Source organism: Enhydra lutris, unplaced genomic scaffold (assembly GCF_002288905.1).
Source record: "Enhydra lutris kenyoni isolate GAN:26980312 unplaced genomic scaffold, ASM228890v2 scaffoldscaffold26, whole genome shotgun sequence".
NCBI classification, from domain to species: domain Eukaryota; kingdom Metazoa; phylum Chordata; class Mammalia; order Carnivora; family Mustelidae; genus Enhydra; species Enhydra lutris.
Window position 1 is genome coordinate 26,347,720 of NW_019154110.1, and position 9,351 is coordinate 26,357,070.

At 52.5% G+C, this 9,351-nt stretch overlaps 1 protein-coding gene across 1 annotated transcript; it reads right to left on the bottom strand.

Annotated features, from left to right (window-relative positions):
* Positions 1–854: 854 nt before the first annotated feature.
* On the bottom strand, positions 855–6,831 carry LOC111151402 (keratin 32). Its single transcript, XM_022509397.1, has 7 exons — positions 6,367–6,831; positions 5,404–5,486; positions 5,084–5,240; positions 3,973–4,134; positions 3,765–3,890; positions 2,897–3,117; positions 855–984 (listed from the first exon to the last, which is right to left on the bottom strand). The coding sequence occupies exons 1-7, from the start codon at positions 6,829–6,831 to the stop codon at positions 855–857; spliced, it is 1,344 nt and encodes a 447-aa protein (XP_022365105.1).
* Between the last annotated feature and the right edge of the window lie 2,520 nt (positions 6,832–9,351).

The window sequence follows — 9,351 nt, forward strand, 5'->3', positions numbered from 1 at the left end:
CTATACTGAGTCCTGGGTCCACTTCTTACTAGCTGTGTGACCTCGGGCAAGTTTCTTAACCTCTCTGGGTCTCAGTTTCCTCATTTACAAAGAGAAAATAATGGTACCTTTCTCACAGATTGTCGCAAGGAGCAAGCAAGGCAAGAACAAATGTCTGGAGGGCTACCCGGGGGCTGGCCAGCCCCTAACACCCAATCTGCACATAGGAGGCCATAGTGAAGGTTATTTGAATGAGTGAACGAATGATCCCATTGTACCAGCTGTAATGAGGTAGAGGGGTCGGGTTATAACAGTATTATTCTCAATTACAGTAGTTTGGCCTAGGTTTCTGGCTTAATTATCTCCCTCTTCTCTTTATTCTTTTATTACTTGGCCCTGGACCGATGGCCTAGCTTTAAGTAGTATATGGCATGCAGGTCTTTCTAGCGAGTGCCTCCCAAGCCTGTGGAAGCCGACAGGGCATAAAAATAAATACAGAGTTTGGCGACATTCCTCTGGAGCCCAGCTGAGTAGAACTGGCTGGCGGATACAGCAACAAAGTGACAAATAGAGAAAGATGTGTTTGCAGGGCCACTGGATGAGGCTTTATTTACCAGTTAAAAGAATATGCTCTTGAGGCCGAACAGACAACCATGAACATCAGCAAAGAGCAATGGGCAGGTGGAAGGGAGAGGCAGCGTCTAAGAAGTGGGAGCTAGGACGCCTCCTGCAGGTCATAGCGGGTTGCACAAGCCCACCTCCCAGCACAACTGCTGGAGGGCTTCCTTGGGGCCTGGGACTGTGGTCAGACTCTGCCTGAGGAGGCTCCAGCCACCCAGCTACGGTCTCTGCAGGATCCACCGATATGAGAGACTTCAGAAGCGGCCCTGAGGGCAGGGCACGCAAGGCACACAGACGGTGCGGGGCACACAGACAGTGCGGGGCACGCTGGGGGAAGGTGCACAAGGAGGACAGGAGGGAGTGGAGCATGGGTTACAGGGCAACCTGCAGAAGAAAGACACGTGGGGCAGGATTAGAAAAAAGTCCAACTTAGCAACACATGCCGTGGTTCTGCCCCCCAGATGCCTCTCAAACTCCCCCCACTGCTCACCTTCTCCACTCAGCTTCCCTAGTCCCACCTCCAGCATCTTTGCCTGTATGACCCCAGCAGCCTCCTCACTGGTCTCCCCAACTCCACTCTTGCCCCTCCTAACCACTGTCAACTTCGAGGGCAGAGCAATCTTCTACAAACACAAATAGAAGCGTGCCTCTCCCTGCCTAAAACCGTTGGTGGCTCCATGTGGGCCATGATGAAGAACAGCTTCCTTCAACTCAACAGCCACATCCTCCTTGAAGCCCTCCCTGATCTCTCTGTATCAAGTCCCCCAGGGCTACCATGTTCCTCCTCCCAGAATGATTCGTGATTATTCTGTTACAGTCCGTGTCCCCTTAAACAGTGAGGTCAGCTATCATGTATGTATGCACACCCTGCAAACCTGGCCTGGAGCAGACACGTCATGAGAATGTGTTGAATAAGAAGAGGTAAGTAATTCATGCAGAAGGCATACATGGCAGAGAAAAAAGGGTGATCTCAGAGACTGGCAGATGTGGGCTCAAAACCAGAAACAACACACTGGACAGTATATGGGAACCAGATAGCCCAGAAACTGGACAGGCACCCAGGGACCATATCCAGCCTGAAATATGTTTCGTATGGTGCTGTATTTTTTTCTAATTTGTTGAAAATATTTAAAAATAAGAAGAATTTAATGTTTAAAAGACATCAGGATTCCCAGCTTCTCTTGAACAATCGAAAGACCCAACAATACTGGTTGTTAGAAACGGCCCCAAGGTGGGCGGTGCCCTCACTGGGCTAGGCATAGCTCTCTGGTCCTCCACAGCCCTACAGTGACCCATGTCACTCGTGCATGGTGACAGCCTGCTCCCTGAAGAGCATTTGACTTTGCAACTCTTGCCCCAGGGGGTGAGACTAAATGACAGAAAAGCAAGGCTGAATGCAGAATAAGAAAATGTCTGCAACAGCAATCAGCCCACCAGGTGTCCCCGGTCCGAGGTGTCCTGTGCCCAGGTGACCAGCAGGTCGTGCTGAGCCTCCCTGCAATGCCTAGCTTCCGACCCTCCCCACTGCTTGCCCAGACCATGGCCAGGACCTCTTGAACACGCTCCTTGCCGGGACGCCCCTCCCTCTACTCTGTCCTTCCTGCAGCCATCTGTGCCATCTTCCTGAAGAGTAGCTTTGAGTTTTCACGGATTCAGTCAAGGAACATTTACTGAGCATTTACTGAGTGCCAGGTGCAGGAGATAAAGAAAATTTATAATGTCTCTGAGTTATAGGTGTTTACCAAATCACTGGGGAGATAGGCAGTTGAGAAAATTCTATCATTTCCTCCTCAAAAAAAAAAAAAATTAAGGCCTCTTCAATTGTCTATGAAATAATGTCCTCCCTCCCCAGCATGGACTTCGTGGTTCTCCTGGAGAGGTCTTTCTTCTTCCCCTTCCCACCACAGCTCAGTCATGTTAAGCTACCTTGTCCTCCCAAGTGCAGAAAACCTTTCCCCAAGTATGATCTCCAGTTGCTTGTCTGTCTCCCTAAACAGATGGAAACAACCTGAGAGCAGAGGGCTTGTCACCATCTATCGCCATGTGCCCCATGGTGCCCTGCCCCTGGAAAGCCCTTGGAAGGAGTGTGCTGACACAGAAAGGAACACAACGGTCTCCAGTGGGCCAGGTTTGGGTCGGCAGCTCGAACACCTGCCTGACTTTCTTTGGATCGTACCAGCTTCCCAACTGTTTCTTAATCATGGCAGGGCTCCATGTCCTGGGTAGGCCCAGTGGCTCCCCATAGCCTCCTCCAACCCTCACCTGCAGCCATACAGCCTCAGCCAGGCCCACTCACTTGCAGTCCTCGCTCTCCAGCAGGCCCCGGTACGTGTTGATCTCACACTCCAGCCGGGCCTTGACGTCCAACAGCACCTTGTACTCCTGGTTCTGCCTCTCCAGGTCACACCTGATCTCGGCCAGCTGGGCCTCCACGTTGCTGATCAGACACTGCATCTGGGCTAGCTGGGAGCCATAGCGGGCCTCGGTCTCTGCCAGGGTGGATTCCAGAGAGTCCCTCTAAGGCAAAGGGAAAGACAAAATCGCCGAGGAATAGACCTATTTTCCTGGTTCAGGAAGAACCAAGAAGAGCCACCTCTCTCTTTGGGGTTGGGAATGACCCCTCCCCACCTAAGTCACATGAAAACTAATCCCCAAAAGGCTGGGTGACTTATTCAAACTTAAGCAGCTGGCAGGTAACCAGACTAGAATTCGAACCCAGATCGTGTGATCCTAAATCCCTTATTTCTTCTTCAGCCTCCGTCTGGCTTTACACTTTGGATCTGAGGTTCACCAGGCTCATCCCCTATGGCATCATTCAGATCTGTGGTCTTCAGCCCTGGCTGCACATTGAAGTCACGTGGGAGCTTTCAGAAAATCCTGGGGCCTCGGCCCCAACTCCACAGACTCTGAAATCACTCATCCAGAGAGGAGCCTGAGCGTGGGAAGTGATAAAACTCCGACAGGCAGCATGGGTTTGGAAGCACAGACCAAGCAGAGAGAATAAGCCTTCCTGGGGAGTTGGGTTCAACAGTGTCCACCTGCCCCATGTCGGACGGGAGACACGCCGTGGTGGCTGAATCTGGGCCTCCACCTGCCTCCTCAATGCCTGCGTCTAAGCGCAATGCCACCCGGGATCCAGAGACCACCCAGGGGGCAGCACCCACCAGGCTGTGCTGGGCCTGCAGCTCGATCTCCAGCGTGTTGACCGTGCGTCTCAGGTCAATGATGTCCGACTGGTAGCTCTGCAGCTGCTCGGAGCTCGTGGCCACCTGCTGGTTAAGTTCCTCCATCTGCAATGGGGGGGGATAGAAGAAGGGCAGGTGTACCTTCCTGGGGAACCGAGGGAGGCCGGCCCACCTGCGAGAGGCCCACCTGCGTGTTGAACCATTCCTCCACGTCCCTGAGGTTGGCCTCCACCACCGTCTCGTACTGACACCGCATCTCCTCTAGCATCCTGTTCAGGTCCACGGGGGGCGCAGCGTCTACTTCAATGTTAAGGCGGTCCCCCAGCTGGCAGCGGAGGGCACTGACTTCCTGAAAAGGCACAAGGGTGAAGTCAAACGGTCGCCCCCACAGCGAGACACAAAATGATGGAACAGAAGATGCGAAGATGTCTAGGTTAGAGGGGCCCTTTGAGGACTGCAGTCCACTGTGCAGCGTGCCCTGTGGTCTTCCAGCGCCGGCCGGATGCTCCCATAACAGCAGAAGCAGTCCATCGCACTCCCTGTCACTTTGGCAGAAGCTGAGAGCCACGACGGGATTTGTTTGATCTCCTTGGGCTGAAAAGGGAAACCCATGCCCCTGTATTGCCAGCCCCACCCCCAGCCTGTGTGTATCTGGGACAGAGGCAGCAGGAGCCTGGCTTCACTTGGTTCAAGGCCTGAGTGTGAGCAGGCAAACCCCGCCCCAGGCTTGGCTGCCAAGGAGAGAAAGTTGTCTCGGAGGCTGCCCAGAGTGTGTGATAATGCCTCATTAGTGGCCTCTTGGTGTGGTTCCCAGCTCTCTGACTTAAGCAGGATGAGTCAGTTACCTTAGGGCACTCAGTGAGTATGTGGTACTGATTGTTACTTTACATCTAAGCCTAAGGAAACCCAGCCAGGATTCCAAAACACTTGTTCTTTCAAATCCCAAGTCAAGAGGTTGAGAATCCATTCAGAGAAGGAGGGGGAAAACACCAGAGCTCTGGTGGCCTTTGCCGCACACCAGTGCCCAGGGTGGAGGAATCTCCCTTCGAGGACCTGCCGGCGACAAGGGGGGAGCATCAGAAAATAAAGGGTTGACCTACAGCTTTTGGATATGCAAACAGGAGAGCAGAAGAAGAACAGGGTGGGGACAGAAAAAGGAAATCCACCTCGGAAAGTTTCAGTAAACTGGGCAAGTCCCAGAAACTTTACATGGCAGTCCCTGGGAATTTCAACCCCAAAACCTTGCATTCTTCCTGCTCGGCTTCCCAGGGCCACGTCAGCTTGACTTCAGGTCTCACCTGCTCGTGGTTCTTCTTGAGGCACAGCAGCTCCTCCTTCAGGGACTCCACCTGGGCCTCCAGGTCAGCCTTGCACAGGGTCAGCTCGTCCAGGATCCGGCGCAGGCCATTGGTGTCGGCCTCCACCAGCTGCCGCATGGTCAGCTCCGTCTCGTACCTGTGCAAGGGCAGGGGCAGCAACTGAGGGCTAAAGCTGAAGACCAAACTCAGGAAAGGCCTGGAGCTGCTGGCGCTTCTCCAGCCCTCTCTGAAACTAATGGAGAGCTGCTCCCTGAAGACTTGCAGGGAGGGGAGGGCCCGTGTGCCCCCGCCAAACTCACTTGGTCCTGAAGTCGTCCGCAGCCAGCTTGGCGTTGTCAATGTGCACGACCATCCTGGCGTTCTCTGCCTTGGTGCACAGAACCTGGTGGGGGCCAAGGCACAAGAGGTGGTTAATCCAGGACAAGGAAAAGGAAAAAGATCCCAAATGAGAAGCCAGTAGCTGATGGGGTTCAGCAGCCTGGGACCCATCACTGCAGAAACCCTGCTTTCCTGGAGCTCTAGAGAATATTAGATGAACCGCTAATCATTGGAGAACACGGAATTTATTTTTTTTTAAAGATTTTATTTATTTATTTGACAGACAGAGATCACAAGTAGGCAGAGAGGCAGGCAGAGAGAGACGGGGGAAGCAGGCTCCCTGCTGAGCAGAGAGCCCGATGCGGGGCTCGATCCCAGGACCCTGAGATCATGACCTGAGCCGAAAGCAGAGGCTTAACCCACTGAGCCACCCAGACGCCCCCGGAATTTATTTTTTAAGCACTAGGTCTTCATGAATCCAGCTGCCCCTATTTTGGTTGCAATGAGCAATGTGGAAGGAAAGAATCTCGTTAAGTCTGAAGTCATTCGTGGGACAGACGGACCCTTAATAAGCACTAACATTTACAGAAAACTCACCATTTACCAGAAGCTGTGGTAAACACTTTACCTGCCTCGATTCATGGAATCCTCTTACCAGCCCCACCAGGTGAGAGCTCTTTTCATCCCCATTTTACAGATGAGGAAACTGAGGTCTAGGGAAGAGAAGGGCCCTCCCAAAGTCATGCAGTGGTAGAACCGAGACTAGATCCCAGTCCTCTTCCGCATTAAGGGCTCTAGCTGAACGCTCAAATTATGAGATAACCCCATGCCCTAGGGAAGTGTCTTTCCCCTGAATGTGACTTAATGAATTAACAAGATTCAAATCTGGAGCGCTAGCTCTTCTGGCTGCCTTCCCCGTGAGTCCGTTCGCTACTTGCGCTCACCTTCTGCTGGAGTTCCTCAATGGTCCTGAAGTAGGACTGGTAGTCGGGACTCATGGTGGCCACTTGAGACTGGCAGGCCTCTTGGATCTTGCTTTCCAGCTCCGCATTCTCCCGCTCCAGCTGGCGCACCTTCTCCAGGTAGCTGGCCAGCCGGTCATTCAGGGACTGCATGGTCTCCTTCTCGTTGCCATTGAAGGAGCCCTCACAGAACCAGCTACAGGTGCCCACAGAGCTGGAGATGCCGCTGGTGGGCCGGCAGCTGCTGGGCCAGCAGGAGCTGGAGAGGCAGGTCTTGGAGAAGCAGCTGGCGGGCCGGTAGGTGATGGGCACGCTGACAGAAGGCACGCAGCTCACCGGCTGGCAGACATAACCCAGGCACATCTCAGGCCGACAGCTCATGCTGCTGGAACAGACAGAGGAGGGCCGTGGGCAGCTCTTGATGGAAGCCGAACAGTTGGAAGTCATGTCTGGGAAGGTCCCTTCTCCTCAGCGGCGGCCACCTGGATTGCTGGTGTCTACAGACCCCAACCTGCTTGGGCCCTTTTATACCCCTGGAATGAGGGGGTTCACTCTAGAAAGTCATCATGGGGTGGTGTTGATGTGCACAGCCCCAGAAGAAGCTGCTAATTAATTTATAATTTGGTTTCCAATAAGGAGTTCCCTTCCTCATAAAAGAGGCCAAGCTAGTCATTTGGCTAAAGCAGGACACTGGGCTCCTGTCACTGATCACCAGGGGAGAGCTTTGGGGCACATCTTCAAAGGATCAGCTCAGTGGCTGGGCCCTCATTACCAGGGCGGGGCTGCCAGGAGACCACAGCACCTGGCCCCGAGCTGCCAATGGCTTTGCCCACTGCACCCCCTCCTGCTCGGGCCCTGAGAAAGGCTGGAGTTCTGTGGGGCAGGTGCTGTTCCTTTTAATGAGAGTGTTCCCTGTGGGGACAGGCCTGCCCCCCAAGGAGGAAGTGTGTGGGTGCTGGAAGCTGCATGGATAATGGCAGTGCTATGGTATAACTCCAAGGAGATAGGAAACGGAACCTCAGAGGCTTCTAGACCTGTATCATCTCTCCAACCCGGGAAAGAAGTGATAGCAGGGAGGAGAGACAAACTCTGGACACAGACAGAAAGCTGAAAAATCAGGGGCATCTTTTCAGCCAGATGCTAGTAAGAAAGAGAGACATGAGGATCCCACTCTCAGAAAAGGAGGTCAGTGTCAGGACCATCCCCATGAGGCAGACACTCTTTCTGGACCATCTCGGGATCCTCCCTTCGTTTAGCCCTGCTCCACAGAGATGCTGAGAATTCGAGGATTGTCTGTCGGAAGGACGGGGTCAGGCTGGAACAGGCTCTGTTTTCACTTCCTGCCATGCAGGCCTCACTTCAGGACCTCGGAGACAGGAAGCAGAGTGAATCAGCTCCCTCGAGAAGCAACCCTCTGAAGCCCTGGAATGAGCGGAGCTAAGGGACTGGAGCAGATGTCTCCAGCTATAGAAGCCTTAGGCATTCCTCAAGAAAGCAACAAGCAAGGGGCACCTGGGCGGTTCAGGTGGTTAAGGACCTGACTCTTGATTTTGGCTCAGGTCATGATCTCAGGATCGTGAGATCGAGCCCTGAGTTGGGCTCCACACTGGGCATGGAACCTGCTTGGGATTCTCTCTCTCCCTCTCCCTTTGCCCTCACTCCCTCTCAAAAAAAAAAAAAAAAAAATGGCACTAGGCAAGACCAGTGGTTTTCAGTCCTGCCTATGATACCTGCAGGCTCACATATCCCTTCTTCAATATGTGGGGTTAGAGAGCCACTATTTTTTTTAAAGATTTTATTTATTCATTTGACAGACGGAGATCACAAGTAGGCAGAGAAGCGGGCAGAGAGAGGAGGAAGCAGGCTCCCCGCTGAGCAGAGAGCCCGATGCGGGGCTCAATCCCAGGACCCTGGGACCATGACCCAAGCCGAAGGCAGAGGCTTTAACCCACTGAGCCACCCAGGTGCCCCAAGAGCCACTATTTATTCATTCAGCTTCTCAGTATAATATTAGGGTGTAAGTACTTGCCTTATTTTTTTCATCTATTTCTAGAAATGTTGGCAGAGAGCCAGGGAAGGGGAAATGCTGTGTAGCCCAGTTCTCTGAAATTTGTTGCGCCAACCATAACTTCCAGTTCTTTTGTCTGGATTAACTGTTCAGAGAAGACAGTGGCATCAGATAGAAGGAGGTTATGATGACGATACCAGCTAGCTGGAATGAGACTCATTGGACCAGGCTGCAAAATCGTAACCAGCATCTATTAAATCTATACAAGCACTAGGCACAGTGTTTGGTGCCTAACATTAATTTGCCCACTTAATCCTCACCCAAAAAAAAATGTAAAATAATTATTATTGTAATAAGACGTAGCAGTGGTTCTCCACGTGTGGCCTCCAGACCAGCAGCATTACTTTGAGAACATGTTAGAAATGCAAATTCCTCACGCCCACCCCAGGCCCGCTGAGTCAGAAACCCTGAGGGTGGGGCCCAGCCATCCGTGTTAGACAGGTGCCTTTCCCAACTCACTCTGTGTTAAGTGAGTTCTCCAGGTGGGCTTGAGAGTCACTAAGGTGTAGGAGCATCTCTCAGTACCTGCCACCAGCATTCCTCTTGCAGAAAAACAATCTTTTTTTTTTTTTTTTTTTAGATTTTATCTATTTATTTGCCAAAGAGAGAGAGCGCCCCCAAGCTGGGGGAGCAGCAGGCAGAGGGAGAAGCAGACTCCCCGCTGAGCAGGGAACCCGACGCAGGACTCGATCCCAGGACTGGGATTATGATCTGAGCTGAAGGTAGACACTTAACTGACTGAGCCACCCAGGTGTCCCAGAACTGTCTTTACTTGAAAAAAATACATAAAGTTCTTAGGGTGGAAGATGAGACTCCAAATGCCTGGATATTGACTGGCAAGACATTAGAGGGAGACAAGGGAGAGGAATTGGATGTTCCCAGGACAATCATGGAAGCAA

Excerpts from the sequence above, each read along its gene's own strand:
- LOC111151402 (XM_022509397.1), bottom strand. The coding sequence starts at position 6,831 with ATGACTTCCAACTGTTCGGCTTCCATCAAGAGCTGCCCACGGCCCTCC. Across the intron at positions 5,487-6,366 it reads TTGAGGAACTCCAGCAGAAG|GTTCTGTGCACCAAGGCAGA; the intron begins GTGAGCGCAAGT and ends GGCCCCCACCAG. Across the intron at positions 985-2,896 it reads CTGGAGAGCGAGGACTGCAA|GTTGCCCTGTAACCCATGCT; the intron begins GTGAGTGGGCCT and ends TTTCTTCTGCAG.